The 20062-nt window shown below is 37.6% G+C and overlaps 1 protein-coding gene across 2 annotated transcripts; it reads left to right on the plus strand.

Annotated features, from left to right (window-relative positions):
- The first annotated feature begins 162 nt into the window (after positions 1-162).
- On the plus strand, positions 163-18837 carry lrrc9 (leucine rich repeat containing 9). 2 transcript variants are annotated; one of them, XM_077731265.1, is made up of 33 exons: positions 163-241; positions 3019-3091; positions 3650-3730; positions 4003-4221; positions 4330-4470; positions 4561-4624; positions 4707-4777; positions 5734-5916; positions 6328-6483; positions 6564-6727; positions 6814-6945; positions 7815-7994; positions 8233-8344; positions 8424-8559; positions 8645-8770; positions 8849-8949; positions 9455-9640; positions 9708-9827; positions 9899-10090; positions 10183-10308; positions 10727-10867; positions 10966-11143; positions 11208-11428; positions 11508-11630; positions 11731-11861; positions 11961-12069; positions 12148-12281; positions 13140-13276; positions 14548-14765; positions 15570-15638; positions 17161-17280; positions 18297-18465; positions 18533-18837. In XM_077731265.1, exons 3-33 carry the CDS (start codon positions 3650-3652, stop codon positions 18646-18648), a joined length of 4356 nt encoding a protein of 1451 aa, XP_077587391.1. In that variant the 5' UTR covers positions 163-241; positions 3019-3091; the 3' UTR covers positions 18649-18837. The 2 variants fall into 2 exon arrangements, with proteins under 2 accessions (XP_077587391.1, XP_077587390.1); XM_077731264.1 differs by lacking the exon at positions 163-241 and adding an exon at positions 2186-2401.
- Positions 18838-20062: the final 1225 nt, after the last annotated feature.

The raw sequence follows: 20062 nt of genomic DNA on the forward strand, positions 1-20062 counted from the left end.
CTCGTAGTGTCTGTGAGTGACATGTTGTCGATTTTCATAGCGGTATTCTGAAAAATATTGACAAATAATAATTACAAAACACAATTGCAAGCTTGCTGGAAAACTATGTCATGACGTGTAGCGCCCTCGTGTGGCTCCACGGTGCGTGACAGCTTTTTAAATGGCTCCTTAGCAACCAGATGGCTTGGAGACCAAACATGACGGAAAAGAGCAGGACGAGCAAAGTTTTGTTGGAGCAAAGGTTAGCAGCTGTAGTACTTGTTTTGTCTTTTTTTCTTTAATGAGTACATATATTATTTCGAGGATTAAGGGTTCTTAAGAGCCTCCGTTAAAGAGTTTGTAGATGATGAACCTGTTTATAGGTTTTAAAGTGGTAGTGTTTCAGGTTAGAAAGGAAGCACGGCATACATCTACAACCTAAAATTGCATATTAAACTGAGGAAATTGTAATATTTACCCCGATCGGCCTATACTCTTATTTATGTTATTGCTTTTGTCTTCCTGGCCAATCAAGTATCACCATGTTGTCTTGTCATTTAACCTGTGGTGATTGTCTGAACTAAATTAAACAAGACATTAATCAAATTTATTTTTAACTCATCCATACCTTAATTCCTGAGAGGACAGTTATCAAATACATAGGTCCCCACTGTGTGATTCTATGTGACTACACCCTAAATTACCACTACCACCTATTATTGATAGTCAACAAAAAAAAAACATGGAAACAGGAAGGAACTTTAGCATGAACCTCCTGTGGAGTACTTCACTATAAATAGTTTTGTTCAATATTAACTTGAGGCACCTTAATATTATTATATTGTTATTTATTTTCCCTGGGTGTGCTTTAACTTTAATATTCAACATGTGCTATGTATTCAGTACAGGGAAAAAGTTTGGACTTACCTGTGGTTGTACATTTTCTTTGCAAGACTAGTTACATTGTAGATTCTTATTGAAGGTATCAAAACAATGAACCAACAAAATGCATTATATATAACTAAATGCATGGTAAAAAAAATAGGTCAAAATAGCCAAAATTTGCTTAGATTACCTTCATCCACTGCATTTTTCCAACTTGCTTCAGGAAATAGTCACATGAAATGTTTGTTAGGTCACAGATGTGCCTCGTTGTGTGGTTAATTCTTGTATTGGAGCATTATTTGTGTTGCATTGAATTTGGTGTGTCAAAAAAGAAATAATATATTTATGCTGCTTCATAAGGTTGGTTGGTCCCAAGCACATTTTGGACAAATTGAGGAAGCATGTATTATTATATATTTGCCAAACAAATCAAACCAGTAACCTGTCACTCTTACTTTACTCGGTAGGCGGGATCTTGTTTTGTTCTGACCAACCAATCAGAGAATTGAAAATTACTATTGACAAGAAACGTCCAAAAACATGGTCATGTGTTCAATTATTTTGGGATTAAAATACAAATCTGTCCTGTAGGATCTGAAGAGATTTATGTTATAATACAGTTAATTCTGTAGTATGTAGATAACCCCTCTTTGTTTTTATAATAGAATTACAAAAAGTCCTAAAATGACCTCATATTAAACCGGGGATGGGGTGCTCATAGTTGTATCATCATTTGGCATTTCTTTTCCCCTCCAAGTCAAAATGGATTGTGGATAAAAATGCTATGCAAAAATAAAAATATTCAACTATAGAGTGTTGGTTGGGGCTTAGCCGATGTTTATTTTTGGTTTATACTTCATTGATGGATAACGATTTTCGTTTTTATCAATATTGTGTTGATTTCTATATTTCAATCATCTAAATAATCTAAAAAACATATCATTCATTTTAACAGTTTTATCATAAAAAAATGCATTTTGTTTAAATGACCAACAATACGTAGTCACTTGTTCAATAAAGGTTTAAAGGTCATTTGAAATGGTACCAATTGTCCCTGGCAGTGTTAATACAAAATCCAACCCACCAAATTTCCGGAAAAGGTGACGAAAAATAGAAATAATTTAATCCATTTTACTTTATATATGCATTTTAAATCCATTAAAAGACAGCAAAACAACATTTCAATCCACTATTAATTGTCTCTCGCCCCAGATATCTTGTTATCATGCTAAACAGCCGCCAGGGGTCGTCTTGATGACCTCACCTGTCCGACGCTCCGACCATGACGTAGTGACATTTTCTTTTCCGTTGCCATGGGGACTTTGAACACGTTTGGTTGACGCGTGGCGACCAAAAGTTTGCACGAAGCTCGCGATCAACGCTTGTGACGCCGTCGTGTAGTTTCCCCATTTGAGGCAAGCGATCCGTGGAGTAAATGGGAGAAGTGGAATAATCACGTATTCACCTGTGGGGAATCATGTGATGCTTTAACGAGGAAAAGTGGGAGCGATCATCTTATGATGTTTCACGCCAAACGGTAATTTCAAGTGATGTAACTCTTATGGAATGACAATTGACCAAAAACAACCAGTTTCATTTCATAGGCTGGCCAAAGAAATCGCAGATCTATTAAGTGAGAATGTATAAGTATAGACAGAATGAACTGGATCTTATTATGTGTGATTGTGATGGAATTTTCTCGACTAAACTGGAAAGAATCCATTGGCAAATTAATATTTATTAACTGTAGTGTATGTATCTCATAACAAATGATAAACTTCAATTTTTGACACATTGCTGACTCGAGAAATGTCCAAAACCTTTTTTTTTTTGGAGCCTGTAGAATATTTTCTTTATTTCTTCATCATTGTTATGTTTTTAATTTCCTTTTTCAATAAAAAGGAAAAGGAGAACATATTAATTTCATGTATTCATATTTCACTCATTCATTTTCTGAACTGCTTTATGCTCATTGGGGTCATGGAGGGTGCTGGAGCCTAACTCAGTTATTTTTTTAATTTAATCGGCTAATCATGTCTCCCATCTCTGGCCCGGAGTCACCTGGGGTAGTTTCCAGCTTAAAATATCATGGAATACTATTTTAAACTGATGATGCAATTTATATGGATGTCTAATGAGTTTCTTACTGTTTAGGACAAAGAAGTGTGTGCGTTTATGTTGATGTGAAGAGCTGTGGTCGTCGAGTGTATGCTCATGTTGAGCTCCGGTAAGCAAGTCATTTTATCGATCCAGCCTCAATTCTTAATTGTAATTTGTATGTATTGTTAGAAAATTCATTAAAAAAACAATATGATTTCTGGAAGTGCAAATTAGAAATTTGCACGAGCTTAGTGCTAGTGGATAATTGTATCATTTGCAGATATAGTTCACCTAGTCCTTGCTTTTAGTACAGTACATTTTGAATGGTAATTGTGCAGTTAGTTAAGGTTAAGTGGTTATTTTTTGACATGCTTTATAAAACATTTGTGGTTTCAATGTCAGTCAGGATCAGTTAAAAGCATTATAAGAATGTAAATGATTCATAAAGTTTATTTTATTTCATACAGAATGGTTAATGTGACATTTAAAATAAATGTTTTTTTGTTTGTTAATGTTGTTTTGGTACACAATATTGAATTAATCAAACTAATCTATAGGTTACTTGATTATTTATACAATGGAGAGCTGAAGCCCAATTCAAATCCAATATGGCAGGGCTCATTCTCTTGTGCTGCATTGCACTAACAAACACGCTTGCATGATTAATATTTTCTTTCCTTGTCAGATGCAGTCAACTTCTGGGAAAAAATCTGCGGTACGCAATGTTAGAAAGTCATGGCGTGATGAGGAGGTGGTTAGAGAACTGGTCAGTAGAAGTCAAATCCTGGCTCCTATTATTACTTGGAAACAATTCAAGGTCCACTATTGATGATCAGAGGCCGTAGTTTACTCATGTTTGTTCTAAAGCCTTCTTTGGACCCCAAAGCATAGTTTGAAAGTCTACTTTTAAACCCCTAATTTTGGCTTTAAATCGTATGTACTAAAAACCAAATTTAGATTTGAACCCCAATTTTTTGCCTAAATGAAAGCAATTCATTTTTTTTTTTTGAAAACATCATTTGCTCTCATCTCCAACAGTGCATGGCTAATGGACTCTCCTATGATGACCTCGCTGAAAGGGGGCCCAATACCACCTCATTGGAGGTCATCTTGAGTGGTTTCCCCCGCATGGTTGGCATTTCCTACTTCCCAAATCTCTGCCATCTTAAAATCTTGGGCCAGGGTATTAAACGAATCGAGGGTTTGGAAAGTTGTCCCTTGCTCCAAGAGCTCTGGGTCGTCGAATGTAAGCTGACAGTAAGTGAGTTTCTATTTCCATCACTTGATATTAAGAAAAAACTAAACATCCACTTGCAAAAAACAGAAAAAATGTACACATACGTACTGCATCATTGTCTTTCGCAGAAAATATCTGGACTGCAGCTTTGTCTTCAGCTAAAGAAGCTTTACTTGTACGATAATAGAATAGGGGAAATAAAGAATTTAAAATTGAACGTCAACATAGAAGTCCTGTGGCTCAGCAATAACTACATAACATCGATACAGGTTTGTAAAAGTTGTACAAATAAATGATGCAAATCAGCTTGTAAAACATGATTTCTTTTCTGTGGAATGTTCTTTTTCTTTATCCAATAGGGCTTGAACACTCTTCAAAACTTGCAAGAACTAAACCTTGCTAATAATAACATTCAGAGAATTGGTAAGCAATTTACTGTCTTTTGTGGCACACGTAAAAGAAAATGCATAAGTATTTTTCCTTTCTTTGACGTCTGTTCTTTAAGGGGACGGCCTTGTTAACAATGTGAACCTTCACACTCTGAATCTTTCCGGCAACAAGATCTGCTCCTTTAAGGTGAGATCATTCAAATCTTTTGAAAATTCTTATGCATGTAAAAGATAATTGTTCTGTGCATTGTTGACTTCATTTCTACCTTTTCTTAAGAAAAGTTTATTTTATTTATTTTGTTGTCAATTGAGTTTGATGTCAAGGACTTGTATTCATAATCCGCATAAATTTTACATTAGGTTAGATTAGATTAGATAATTTTATTCATACCGTATTGAGGAAATTTCACTGTCAGAGTAGCAAGAGGGTGAGAATACAGACAGGAAAAGACATTTTAGAGTGTATACATAAATAAATTGGCTAATAAATACTTAAACTAGTGCGTTGCATGAAATATATACACATATACATACACACATACATATACATGTATATACATATATACATATATGTATAACTTTGTGTATATATATGTATATGTATGTCTGTATGTGTATATGTATATATGTATGTCTGTATGTGTATATATATGTATATGTATGTCTGTATGTGTATATATATGTATATGTATGTCTGTATGTGTATATATATGTATATGTATGTCTGTATGTGTATGTATATGTATGTCTGTATGTGTATGTATATGTATGTCTGTATGTGTATATATATGTATATGTATGTCTATATATATATATACATATTCATACATATTTATACACACATGTACATATACATACACATTTTAATACTTTCATGTCCTGACAGCTAATGTTTTAGCCCCCACATGCAGGAATCCTCTGTTTTTAATAATAGTAATATCCACTTTTCCAAACTACCGCAGCATATACTCTGTGACATCTACTGGCATTGATAACTTTTGAATTGATGTCCTCTGGAACGACCACTGTCTCTGAAAGGGTTAAATTCAGGATTTTAATATACATACATGTCTAGAGAGTCATATATTTTTGGGAAATGTTCTACCGTAGCCGATTTAGTTCTCATCATATTGTATTTCCCAGGAGCTGACCCGACTGACGTGCCTGTCCCACCTGAGAGATCTGGCGCTGTGTGACTTTACCGCCACCCCAAACCCAGTGTGTCGGTTATGCAATTATGCCACGCACATGCTGTACCATTTCCCCTCGCTCATGTTCCTCGACACCTACGATGTGTCCAACTCGCAAGTCACTGAAGTAGCCGAGGTAATCCGAAAACAAAGACCAATTCCAACAAGTCTTATCACCAATCTTAACAGTGAATAAGTCTTCGAACACGCTTCTAAGTGACATGTACTGCTCTGCTGTTAAAGTGTTCCTGAAGTTAAATATGACAAGCTAATCTAACTGCAAACAAGTGATTAGTGAAACTAGTACGAGTAAAAAATGGAGAATCTGTATTTAATATTGCTAATAATATAAAAAACATCCATAAATACAATGATATGAAAACTAAAGTATACAGAATAAAATAGCAGATTTTGAAAGGACAGAAAAGGAGCCAAAATATGTTGTTGGCAAGTGTTTTTGCTGTTGCTTTTTTAAATTAACTTTAGGTCACGGATTCTGTGCTGCATAATTTTATGTTGGTATTTGAAGTCATGTTCTTTCTTTTAGTCCACTGTAATGAAGAAGATGATGTTTTACAACATGCGTTCACGCACTGCTCGGAGAAATCTCACAGAAACTCTGCTGCGACTTCTCAAGAAAAAAAACGCCTCCTTGGAGTCACCTTTAGAAAGTATTCGGTCACTCAATTACACCTTAAAAAATGTAAGAACCCCTCCAAAAAACCTCATTGCGCCTATCACAAAAGTAGGTGATTGACTTGTTATATTGTGCTGCCACCACAGGTTGAACGTGCTCTTTCCAAGAAGACTTTAGACGATCCTTACGATACTTTGGATGATGGTTTTAGCAGCAAAAGTGACAGCCCTGACCCCGTTTCAGAGCAAATGCTGAAAAAGATTGAAGTACTACAACAGAGATTGGCTGTTTCCACTAGGAGGCTGCAGGAGTTAGTTCATGTAGTCATAATTATAACTGAAAAGATGTCTACCTGCATGTTTATAACATAGAAAAATCCCTGTGCTTTTTCCTCAGAATTGAAAACTGGCATCAGCATAACGTGTCACAAGCAACACAAATGATGGAGGACACTGTGCACTTTATGTCCACGGAGCTACACAGTGTTGGAAATATTCGTCTGGAGGAAGGGAGCACCACAGACCCATGGTATAGCTTTTTTTGTAACATTCTGCATGTCCAGTTGTTAACAAACTTCATTTCCATTAAAATACTGGCAGTTGTAGTTTTTGGGCCTAAAACTGGGCCCCTCTTAACTTCTTCCCGTGTCTGAATAATCTCACCAGCTACAGAATTGGTACACACAACAATAACGATAAACAATAAATCAAATCGGGCAAATTGCAGCCACAGTTTTTTTTCTTCCTGCCTGATGTGACTTGTTCTATTCACAGCCACGCCTATCATAAATGACCAGTCACTGCTGCTTGTTGAGGGGCTTAAGGGGTCTTTTTCAATCAACTATGCTTCAATTCGGTTCTCTTTGTTTATAATGAGACGTGTTTCAGCTTCCTTCTCATCGAACTTAGTCCTAGTGAGTCATATAATTTGAAAAAAAATTAGTATTATGAGGATACCCAGCAATACTGTGCAAACAAAAGAGGCATTGCAAAACAACCTCGAAAATCATTTTCAATGTGCTACATGAAAACTGACAGTAGCCTTCAAGGCAACCTTTTGAATACAACAATAACAACAACATGGATTCCCTACACTTGGGTTCTTGTATACGGAATACAAAAATGGCAATTTTTAAAGGTTCACACCAAAAACAGCAGCGTTAACTTGTCTACTAAAGTCTTTTAGTTTAACAGTTTTATTTGAGGGTTTCTATGTTCCACCAAAAAAAACAACAACATTTGATTTAGCTAAATTTAATGCTTTTGTGTGTTTGGATTCAATGCTGAGTACAAGCTGGAGTCTTTTTTTTCATCGTAGTTTGTTTTGAATTTGAAATTTGTCCATTTTTTCAATCAATAATTGATGTTTTTTTCTTAAAACAATATCTTCTTCTCCAGGTTCACTTCCTGTCGGGATCTGCTGCTCTCTCGCTTTTCTCTGTCAGACTACATGAGTCTCGGCATCACTGGGATTCGGGTCAACAGAGTGGTCCGAATCCACAACAGCGGGCTGAGAATTCGCTTTAAGGACAAACTTCAATCCCTGCTGTCAAGGGATGGTTCGGCTAACACGGTGACGTAAGTCAACCGCTGATCGGATTTTCACATTTGTTGTTGATGTTGTATGTGTGGTAACCTCAGTCTCAGTCTGCAGAAGGTCCCCACCTTGTGGACTTAGTGTGTGTGACTCCAGTTTCTTAACTAGGTCTACAATGTCTTCTGTGTCTTGTTACGGCAACCAAGAAATTTCCCGAATTCGGGATGAAATCAAGTTGTAATTGAATCTAATCTAATCTAATGCAACATTGACACTCAGGAATTACAAGCGGCTACTTGAGCATTTATTCTACATTGGTGAACCAGACCAAAATGGTGATAGCGTGTTAAACATCATGGAGGAAGGCTTCAAATCTGCAAGAGAATACAAGGTGTTTAGCATTTTCATTCATACTCCAAAAAAATTAGACAGAAGACCAATGTTGTAACAGGGTTATTCGTCCAAACTAGGCACTTGGAAAAGAAGCAGCAGTGCCCTTAACCAACAGCCTGATTGTGAGTGAACAGCCAAGAATTGATTATTTACTACAGAGTACTGGAAAAGGGGGTTACGACAGAAGAAAATATGAAATCCCTTTCAGATCTGGTGCGTAAATTTCCATCTAAATGCAGAAATCGGACTCATTTTAGCTATTAATACCTATCGTAAATGCTTCCTTTTTATCCTGTAGGCAGAGTTATCGTGTCCAAAGTGTTTCTGGGCAACAGCCTTCCTGTCAGAGAGGGAGAATTGGTGCACAGAAGAACTTATCCTCGAGCTTCCTCCGTATACCGCAATGTGTACAACAAGCATTTAGGTACAACACCTACTGCATACAAGAATATACAGAAGAGATGTGTTTTCAATTGGGCTTCCGGGTGTGTATTGTTTCTAGATGGAATGCCAGCTAACATTCCCAAAGGAAGACAGTGGTTCGTCTTTGACAATGATCTCGTCTTGCCCGAGTACTTGATATGTTTTGAATATCTCACTGAGGTAAATTGACTGTATCTTTACAATTTCTGATTTGCTTGCACAATGTATGCTTCCAACAATTTGCCTTGACTGCTACAGTTAACAAAATTGGGTACAGTATGGAACGGAAGAAACAGAATAATGTAAGACTTCAGAGCAGTATTGCGTTTTTCTATCTATCAAGGTACGAATACAGGGCCTGCTTCTTCATTTCATTCACACCAGACAGACTTTTTGCATGGCAACGTGCTCGTAACATAACAAACAAATTGAAACGAACTTGGATTACTATGCAGACACACTCAAAAATAAATTTAACCTAACCTTACACTAAACTTAATTCTAATGTCGTTTCAAATTTGGAAATGTATTTACTCTTTGGGGGATTTTGTAATTTGGATGTTATTTTTGTAAATAGGAACAGTCAAAGCATATCAAAGGCTTTCATAAACTGAAAACTTTGTAATTAGAAGCGTTTGTAAGTAGAGGTACCACTGTAGTGAATATTATAATGTGTCTTTCTAAGGGCTGCCAACAGCCGACATCACTAGATGACAGTACTCAAGCCCTGGACCTTCCAACTTTTGACACTTCTCTGGACATTGAAGCTATCAACATGGAGCCTGTTCTGGATCCGCCGCCCAAGTTGGTTAAATTGAATGCGACAACAATCCTAAATGCATCCAGTGCACACATGTTCTGTGAAATCACTGTAAGATTTATTTCAGAAGGAAGTCCCTTCATATGTGCTTTTATTGACTAACCATTTGAATCGTAAGGTGCTGAACCTTCACAGCAGCGGTCTGAGCAGGATCAAGGAGATTTCTTCCATTAGGGGTCTCCGTCGTCTCACCCTATGCTTCAATGAGCTCACCAGCCTCAGCGAAATTGCTCACATGGTATTGAATCAGAAAGTGATTTGATGAAGTGTTTGTTCTTAATTCTATTCTAATCATGTCCACCTTCTCAGGCCAATATGGAGTATTTAGATGCCAGCTTTAACCAGATTGTGAGCCTTGAAGGTCTGAAGGGGTTAAAACAATTGGGACATCTCGATGTTAGCTGGAATAAGTTGACCAATGCCAGTGAAGATGCCAATGTGCTAAAACTACACACACCAGCCCTGAAAATACTGGAAACTCGACACAACCCATGGAAGAAGGTTTATTCAAATAATACAATCATTCAACTCAAAATGAACACAAGTTTAACCATTTATTCAGACATAAACTCTGAATTGTTTGTCTCTGCCAGCCAGAGGATGTCAGAATGACCGTACTAAGCTTGGTGACAACACTTGCAAAACTGGACAACATAGCAGTTACAAAAGAAGAAGTTGCAGATGCTGTTTGCAAGACAACGAGAACCGTTGTCAACCAGGTTAACATTTTGGAATTATACAATCCAATCGTTGACAATCAATTCCGTAGGCACCTTCTCTACGCTTGCCTACGCAAATCTTCGGGAGGTTGTATTAAGGGAATTGTCCAAATTTGAGCGTTTCTAAAGGACCTTGAACCATTGATTTATTTGTAAATACTACTTCAAATATGTATATGTCAATTTATTAGAGAGATGTTAACTCTTTGTTTACTGCTATAAATACCATGGACACCATTTTGGATGGCAGTGAATGCATCTCAAAGGTGTTCCACAAGGCTCAATATTAGGCTACTTTCATGATATGAAATGGCACGCCAAAGACCAGTATATGATATAATATGGAAATTGGGTATTAGGACTTGTGAATGAATTTAAATAATATATGTACTTTGAATTGTGATGTCTGTTCTCACAGGATATTCTCATTGTTTGCTCCCATACCAACATCGAGCGTCCCCGAAATCTCAGCCTGGTGTCCACAACTGAACTACTGTCTAAATTATATCAGCCAGTCATGGACCTAAATCGAGGGCTGGAGCCAGATTGGCATGCAAAGGTCAGTCTAATCATTCAGTGATTTTTTTTTTGTTAATTATTTTTTTTTGCATGACGAGCTCATTTTTTAATTGCTAAATGTGGGCACATTTGGAACAGATCACATCTCTAAACCTTGACAACCAGAATATTTATCAGATGAGCAATCTAGATGGCCTGGTCAACCTGCGTTGGGCTTCATTTAATAATAATAATATCTGTGAAGTGGAAGGGTTAGACCGCTGCATTCATCTGGAAGAGCTCTCCCTAAATAACAACAACATCGGCACAATTGACGGTCAGTTATTATACTTTCTACTTCAAATACTTTACCACTGAATTGTCATCATTTGATCTACTAGGCCTCTCAAGGCTACAGAATTTGAATAAACTCAGCATGGATGGAAATCAGCTGTCCAGCCTTAATGCTTCTGTCCTCGAGCAGCTACAAAATTTAACCTTTCTGTCTGTGGAAAACAACCTCATCACTTCCCTGCAAGGCATCAACAAATGCCGTGAGCTTTTGGAGATCTACGCTGGCAACAATCATATTTCTGTCTCTAGGGATATCTACTATCTCAAGGTAAATCTTTCTTTTTCAAATGAAAATGGTCTGTTCTGCAAAACATGCAGCAAAGTGAGTTACTTACTTATGTTTACAGGCATTGGAAAATCTCATCATCTTGGATCTCTATGGCAATCCGTTATCAGAAAACTTCAAGAACTATCGCATTTATATGGTATACCATGTTCCTTCTCTAAAGGCCTTGGATGGAAATGCAGTGGTACGTTGCAAAAAAAAAAAAGCATACCACGTCATGGTAGAATGTTTAGTTAGTGATGTGACCACTCTTTTTTTTTTTTTTTTTGGATTATTCCCAAAAGGATGCCACTGAATGTGAAAATGCAAAAGCTATGTTTGGAGGACGACTTACACCAGACCTGGTGGCTGAGAAATTGGGCCATTCAAACTACGCCAGCATCACCTACCTCACTCTGCAATCCTGTGCGATCAGGTAGCCTTTTTAAATCATTTGCATTTAAAGTGACAGTGATTTCTTTTGAAAGAGAACCCTTATAAAGATGTGAAAAATATTTCTCCCCCCTCCCCAAAGGACTGTGGACCTGTCCCCAATAGACCTGTTCTTCAACCTTAGCACTATCAACTTGGATCACAACAACCTTACCTGCTTCTCAGGCATCATCCACCTTCCTAATGTCAAAGTACAAACAAGAGGAATGAAACGAAACAACTTTTTAAGGCCATGAAAGACAATGACACGTATTTTCCATTGGTTACAGGTCCTGTATTTAAACCACAACCGCATAGAGTCCATCATGCCGAGGCAGAAGACATTTTTAACAAACAGACAGCTGCTTCACAACAAAGTGCACTCCAGTGGCTATGGACAACAGACCTTATGTAAAGGGAGCAGGTAATGTGGAAAATTGTTTTCCACTTAACACTTATAGCCAGACAGTGGCATGTACATGGGAAATTGAATGTCCCACTTATTAATTTTAAACAATCTATAGTATACATGCGAGAAAAAAATGCTAGTTTCTGAGTAAATGTTCTTCTACAGAGTACAGAGACCAAATAAAAAATATAGATACTATATCGATGGAGAGAGAGAATGAGAAAAAATAAATCAATAAATACATCCAGAGTACCTAAATGTCCTTTTTCACTTGTATCCTTATTTTTAACTGGATGTCAAATGAAACATTTATATTTAAAATTGTTCATTTGCGTATTTTTTTAACTGTTAACTTTTGTTTTAATAAATAATTGTAATATTTCAAATATGCAAATTTTCCTATTTCAAATGGTCCAATCCATTTGTCACCTAAAATGCAGAGAATTAGCTAATATTCATAATAAGGCTGCAAATTTAAACAATTAGCTTTTTTTTATCATCTTAAAAACTCCTCACACATTTTAATAATACTACATATTTTTTTCATACAGTATGACCATCAGGGGGCAGCCCCTACCAGGAAATAAATATTTACTCAAATCTGCTCAGGTTTTAGATTAAAATATAATGTAATACACCATTCCTATCTGTAATTTTCATAGTATTTATTATATATCTCCTTTGTATTAAAAAAATAAACTCCCCATCGCTAAGGATCTGTCAGATTTTGTGTAAAAAGTCCAAATCTCCCACATACTGTGATTTTTTTCTTCCTGTGGCATCCTATTTTGTCTTGGCAAAATATAGCAGCAGGAGGGAGATGGCTTTATATTTCCCCCCGAACAGTTACAAAAGCTACTTTCCTTTGTGTAGGCTCCTGGCACCAACCATCATCCTGGAGCCTCTGATGAGCAGCCTGGAAATACTGCATTTGAGTAACAATGGCATCTCCAACATGGCCAATCTGGAACTCAGCAGGCTAACCAATCTTAAAGTACTCTTCCTTCAAGGTAGGTAAAAGTAAACAGTGTAGCTGAAAGCCAGTTGTTGGGTGAAGAAAAAAAACTGACTTTCAATTACGCCAGCTTTTGATGAGGGCCACGAAAGGCCACTTGTCACTCCACAGTGGCTTGAAAATCTTTGTGTAACGTCAGAATTTGCTCACTTGTTTAACAACGGCAAATATATATATCAGCAAATGTTTCATAACATTCATTCTTTTTTACATGAGCTGGGCTATGGCCTTTTGGCTATACTAAAAGGTTGTTGTCAGTCTGGTAATCTAACAATCATTTTGTGGGTCATCATTAATCTAACCAGGTCTTCCCATTGGATAAAAAATGACTTTAATTCTTCTCTTGAGCTCACCAATCTTCATTTGTTAGGAGTTCAGTTCTATTTAGGGACGTCCTGATGCTGAATATTTTGCTTACTTGACTTCTGAAATAATGCAAGAAATAATATAAGCAGAGAATGGCATACACATTTTTGTATTGAAGAAATGATCTCTTTGCAAATATTATAAGATACTCTGTTATTATAATGAGTTTCTAAAGCATTGGTGCCCAAGTGATGGCCCGGGGGCCAGATTCGGACTGCCGCATCACTTTGTGGAGCCCGCAAAAGTAAATCACATGTTGATCTCATGTTTCATGCCAAAATTCAAATGAAAATTGTAAATATATATAGGGAATATTCATCTTTTTTGCCTTTCTGTCTTTAGAAAACAAATAAAATCTAATATATATATATAGATATATATAGATATATATATATACATATGCCAGGAACCCCAGTTAAAATGAACTGGAAGACTATATCAATAGTGTTGAATTTGTTAATTTAGACATGTTTAATAAAAGATGAGACTTTAACTTTTTCTCTGAATACCTGCTAACAAAACATCTTTATATCAAGGCTCCGACTAGTGCTTAAAATTCCTTTAATTTCAAATTTGACAGTTTAAGGGGTTTAAAGTGGTACTCTGAATTAGGCATTTGTAATTAATTGTCATTGAGTTGTTTGAGTGAATAGCTTTCTGTCAAACATAATAACATTTATGGGAATGAACCTGGAATATCAACTTCAATATGAACTGTCTGCTACTAAGAAAAAGTACTTTCTTTGTATGCATTTTTGATAGAATCTGTCCAACATTGCAATATTGCACAAATGTAATGTTTTTCACTTCTGTTTTAGCATACTTTCTTTTCTTTTATGATTAGATTAGGACATAATTTTGGGCAAAAATGTCATATTGACTGTTTCACACTCCTTGCAGGGAACGAGATCACCCAAGTCGAAGGTTTAGAGGGTCTCCATCAGCTCAAAGAGCTGGTGTTGGACAGGAACCGGATCCGAGGCCTGTACGAAAACTCTTTCATTTCCCAGGGCTCCTTGATGGAACTCCACCTTACAGAAAATCGCATCCGTGAGCTCAACCATCTCTACCCTCTCGTTGACCTACGCAAACTTTTCCTCGGCATGAACAAGCTTCAGGTATCATTTATTCTTACATCTTAATGTCAATATCTGTCTTTCTTTGTGCCGTAATATTGACTGGCGACCAGTCTAGAATGTCATACACAATTTTCTCGTTAAACAATCCAGAATAGGCTTCAGCTTTCTAAATGGATTTTCTACACAACGCAGTTTTTTTTGTACTTTAATGAGCTTTTTTTCCCCATTTATTTATATGGACAAGGTGGCAAACAGAATGCATTTTTTATATACACTTGCAGCAAACTTATACATAAAGTATAGTAATCATGACTCATTATCCCCAACTGTGCAATGTGAGGGGTTAGCATTTAAGGGGTCTTCAGTGTGATTGAAGGTCAGGGGAAGTGTGAAAGAAGACAGAGGGGACAATCAGCCAAACATGTAATCAGCTTCTCACTATGCATCTCCTTCTCGCTGAGGGGGAGTGATTTGCACACTTTAGTCTGCCAATCCCTCTTACTTTCATGTATTTAGTAATTAAGATGTAAAGTATGGCAGTTGTTCCAGCACATGGGGGGCGTCTCTGACCATCAACCTGGCAAATCATGGAAAAACTCCCTCCCCCTCCCTCTTGGTTGCTCTGTTGCGTGCCCAAACTCATGCGATTAAACGTGTAATCTCTCCCGTCAGCTGCTTCTGTCCTGGTCTCTCAACAAAAATTATGAAAGGATTCAGCACTGGTACATATGCCTCGATTATCCCTAACACATCCGGTTTTCCATCGTGGGCAATGCAATCAAAATAATAATAATAATAATAAAAGGAATCACACAAAATATTTTCTTCTTCCCATGTTTGTAGGAGATCTCAGAGCTTGATAAACTTGAAGTTCTTCCATCGCTGACGGAACTGTCTGTCATTGGCAATCCGGTGAGTTCCCGTGGTATTTTTTCTTTTTTTTGGGGGTCGGTCTTTCTTTTTTTTATTCAAACAACATGATATAGTATTGAATTTAACTTGCCTTGAGCTGTCAGAACCCTGTTGACAAACAACCCGAGCCACAACACTGAGCCAGCCAGCATTGCTCGGCGTTCCCACAAATTAAGCGATTACACCACGGGCCGTCGGTTGCGCCTCAAACTGGCCGGCATCACGGACAAATCCGTCGACCAAATGTCGAGTGCTGTTGGCCCGCTTACATCACCCATCTGGAGCTTGTAGATGAGGCGTGAGCAGTGAACGCATGTGCTTCATAGCCCGCTGATGATGAAGGCGGCGAGGCTACACTCAGCTGTGGCAGCCTCATTCCAGCAGTCCCCTCTGCCCATAAGGGGTTAATCCTGCCAAAGGGGTAAAGGCCGAAAACCACCCTAGAGACCATACCGCCTGCTGCTGACCACATGAGATCACTACTTTGTCCGTGTTCCCGTGCCAGAATCTGTCCCCTCCATTCTAGACTTTCACTGGCATTCACTTGGAGTTTCAATGCAGAAGTGGTCTGCAGGAACATAAAGTTGAACAAGTGGCCAAATGTAATATAAATTGAACCCTTTTGGGAAACCAGATAGTATTGTAAATATTTCAAGGTGGACGGCAACTTTTTATTTTGAAAAGACTGGGTCATAGGCATTTCTTATTCGTTGCTTTGCCGTCTCACAAAGCACGGACAAATAGACTTAGGGACAGTTTTTTTCTTCTCCAGAGCCAACTTGCATTATCACGACACACAATCCCTTCTGTGCAATAACTTCAGGGTGTGCAATAACAATGTGCAATATTTTAGAATTGACCTTGCCCGGATGTGACTTTTTATATGACTTATTTATGTTTTTACTGGGAAAAGACACTTGGAAGAGTAGTACCACCAATTTCATTATTCGCAGCTGTGTATAATGACGATAAAGGCTTTTGATCTGATTGATTTGATTCCAGATTGGAAGCAAGGTTTTAGGTTCAAAATGAAAGAAAATAAGGTCATTCAATAATAGCAAATCAAATAATAAAGGTCTAATTAGCTTCAAAATAGAAATGAGCTGTTCAACAATAGCAAATCAAATAATAAAGGTCTAATTAGCTTCAAAATTTAAACAAGGCCATTCAACAATAGCAAATAAAATAAAGGTCTATTTAGCTTAGGCAGCCCGTTGTAGAACAGTTTACCATGTCTGCTTCACAGTACTGAGATGGAGGGTTCAATCCCTGGTGGTTTCTGACTGTCACGCATTGTCATAAAACTGCTCCTTACCCCAAGTGAGGGGGGAGTCAGATAATGTGGGTGTCATTTCTTGCAATAAAGTACGCAGGAGTGAGAATTGTTTGTCTTCTATGTCTTTGCACATTGCGTTGTAGATATTAGGTCGAAAAAGAACGCTAATATAATCTTCCTGTGTGAAGTTCATATGTTCCCCTATGCTTGTGTGGGTTTTCTCATGGTACTCTAATGTGCTTTCAGGTGGCTCGCAACTCTCTACACAGACCTACAGTGATGCGCAACCTGCCAAAGTTGCAAGTCTTGGATGGCATAACAGTTACCCTGGAGGAAAGAACCCGAGCTGAAATTACCGATACAACAGTGAGCACTGCACACATCACCAATAAGTGCACAAAAGCACATGCTTACTTCCAATGTCTTTTTAACAACTCACTCTCAGAATTTTGGACGGTGTTTTTAAATACAGGGCAATCCATTCAACTAAATATAAACCTTAATTGGAACTACGCACTGAATTCTCCGTATTTCTTCAGTTGAAACCGTCTAATTGAAGTAAATTATTTATTTTACAACCATAATGGGCCTTGTTATACACGACTTAGTCCAGCATCATAGAGACTCGAAGAGAATCCCAACAAATAACACACATCCAACACTCGCTGCCTTATGGAAAGAGTGGAGTGCATGCCTGTTGTAGTAATTCTCCTGGAGCTCTGAATTAAAAGCAGCCTAAGCCTGCTGGCATCATCCTGCTGATTAGTTGAAATGTGCCCGGCAGATAATGCACCAGTGGATTTGCTACCTATTAGCCAGGTCAACGCGACCCTTTCTGCCCGCCAATCGCACATGTAGAAATGATCGAGATGGACGGCATCCTAGCCGTTTCCTTTTTTTTTTATTTGAATTTCGACATTGTCATTGATGAGTAGTAATTACTCCCTCTTATATATATATCGGCCAACAAGCAGTCTAATCATAAATGCACAGCGTGGATAAAGTGGAGATGGCATATTGAAAATACAAAAATAAAGGAAGTCAGGTGACCTTGACCTACAATGTTTCAGTGTTAAGTCGCCAGCATCCTTTTTTTTCTGCTTAGCTAGTGCATAGAGCTTGTCTGTGATTGTATGCCAGGAGGATATTTGCCTTTTAGCCCTCCTTTTTTTCCACATGATGGCTCTAAATAAAAAGAGCTGGGTTTTAAGTTCAGCCAAAACAATAGCAGTTTATATACAAATAAAATGTAACCCTTCTAAACAGAATGAAGAAAGATACGGGTAGTCAAGAAGCCTCTAATGTTGGGCTATGCTTGAACGCATTAAACATTTACGTTTACCCCTTTTGAAATGTATTTTTTTTTTAAATTTTATTTCAAGCAATGTGATGAGTGCTGTGGAGCTTCTGGCCTTGAAAGCAACCTCCCCGGACTGACTACTTACATGCCCGTGAGAGGAATGACCATGACTGGAATACAGAATCTCATTCATGGACATGAAGCAATCCCAAATAACAAGGAAGAACCCCAAAATCAGCACACCCCCAAGTGTAAGTCCCATCTCGTCTTTTCAATCAATCAATGAATGAAATCTGATTTTATTGTTGTTTTCCACAGTCCCAAGCAAGAAACCCACAGAAAAAAATCCCCCAAATGCCGACACAAGCTCCAGACAGACCCGAAAAGCAAAAAACAACTTAGTACCGCCATGTCCCACCCCCCATGTGAAATGAAAACATCACATCCACAGGAACAGAGTACTAGTTTGATTTAATTCTGCAAAAAAAAGTATTTTTATCGCAGTTAAATATCTGTTTTGAACAGATCTAGATAGACTCATAGTGTTTAAGGCAGAGTTGTCATGATTGTATCTTTGTACAGCACTACATTCATGATTAAATAAACAATTCAGGTTTATTCTTCATTGAAGTCATTGGGTTCCATTCATCACAAATCAATGGGGTGACACGCCATACAATTTAGAGGGCCAATGAGGTTGGCCCATTGGCATCCATTGGGTCGAATGCATCCCCTAACAAGTGGATAATCCTTCTTTAGCACACCTCTCTCAGGACAGTAATCTGCAATCACTCAGATAAAAATATAATCTTGAGCGAGGTCCAAATGGATTGCAGAGATTGTCTGTTTCATCATGTTAGCCTCTTTAAAAACAATTTTTGAAAAAAACCTCATGGGATGTAACTGGAAATGAACCCGTCACCTGATGTTACTTCTGTTTTGCCAAGGATTATGCATTTCCCATACATACTTCCCTATGATTTGTCTAGAAGCAGTAGTACTTGATCCAAACACTAGAGACGGATATTCATACATTCATTTTATGAAGCGCTTATTCTCACAATGGCCAATTCCAGCTAACTATGGGGACCAGGCAGGGTACACACGGAATTGATGGCTCTGTCTATTCAGTAAAATATGAGTCGACATTCACAAATTTCACCAAAAAGGCGATTTAACCAGTACAGACAAGTGAAATGAGCATATTAAATTATTCATGTAAACATTGTAATGCCACTATTGCACTTGAAACACTACTATACTATTGACATTCTTTGATTAAAATTTAAATTGAAGTCATTTAATGTGATTTCATTTTTGATTTATATTAATATTTGAATCAGAATCTTACCTGTATTAAGTTTAGTTCATTTAGATTAGATAACTTTGTTCATCCCATATTTGGGAAATTTCATTGTCACGGTAGCAAAAGGGTGACAATGCAGACACAGGAAAATACATTTTAGACATAAATAGATAGCTAATAAATAAGTTATGTTTATTTTTTCCTGTAAGGCATGTGACCTGTTAATGTACCCCAGATTGGTCGCCGACTAATTGTATGTACGTCACATGTTAAGGAAAAAAAAGGGGAATTACAACAAATTGGATATCTACCAGTCTATCGCAGTAAGATTGTCAGCCCCAGTATGCCGTGCGCGCAGACAGCAAAATGGCCAAAGCTCTCCCGAAACAAGCTCCTCTAATGCATGTACTTAACTTTACTTAATTTGCGTTAACTCCCGTCCGGCATCAAGCGGGGCTAATGACGGCAAGTGAGTGCAATGTCATTACTTTCCCCCGGCCCGCCTGAGATGAAAATAGCAGCTGATGGGACTTACATGCACA

The sequence above is a fragment of the Stigmatopora nigra genome, chromosome 13, assembly GCF_051989575.1.
Source record: "Stigmatopora nigra isolate UIUO_SnigA chromosome 13, RoL_Snig_1.1, whole genome shotgun sequence".
NCBI lineage: Eukaryota > Metazoa > Chordata > Actinopteri > Syngnathiformes > Syngnathidae > Stigmatopora > Stigmatopora nigra.

What these genes read in the sequence shown, in the direction of transcription:
- lrrc9 (XM_077731265.1), top strand. Translation starts at nt 3,650, where the DNA reads ATGCAGTCAACTTCTGGGAAAAAATCTGCGGTACGCAATGTTAGAAAG. An exon ending in CAACATCGGCACAATTGACG is followed by an intron (nt 11,144 to 11,207) that starts GTCAGTTATTAT and finishes TTGATCTACTAG; the next exon opens with GCCTCTCAAGGCTACAGAAT. An exon ending in CTGAAATTACCGATACAACA is followed by an intron (nt 17,281 to 18,296) that starts GTGAGCACTGCA and finishes TTTTATTTCAAG; the next exon opens with CAATGTGATGAGTGCTGTGG.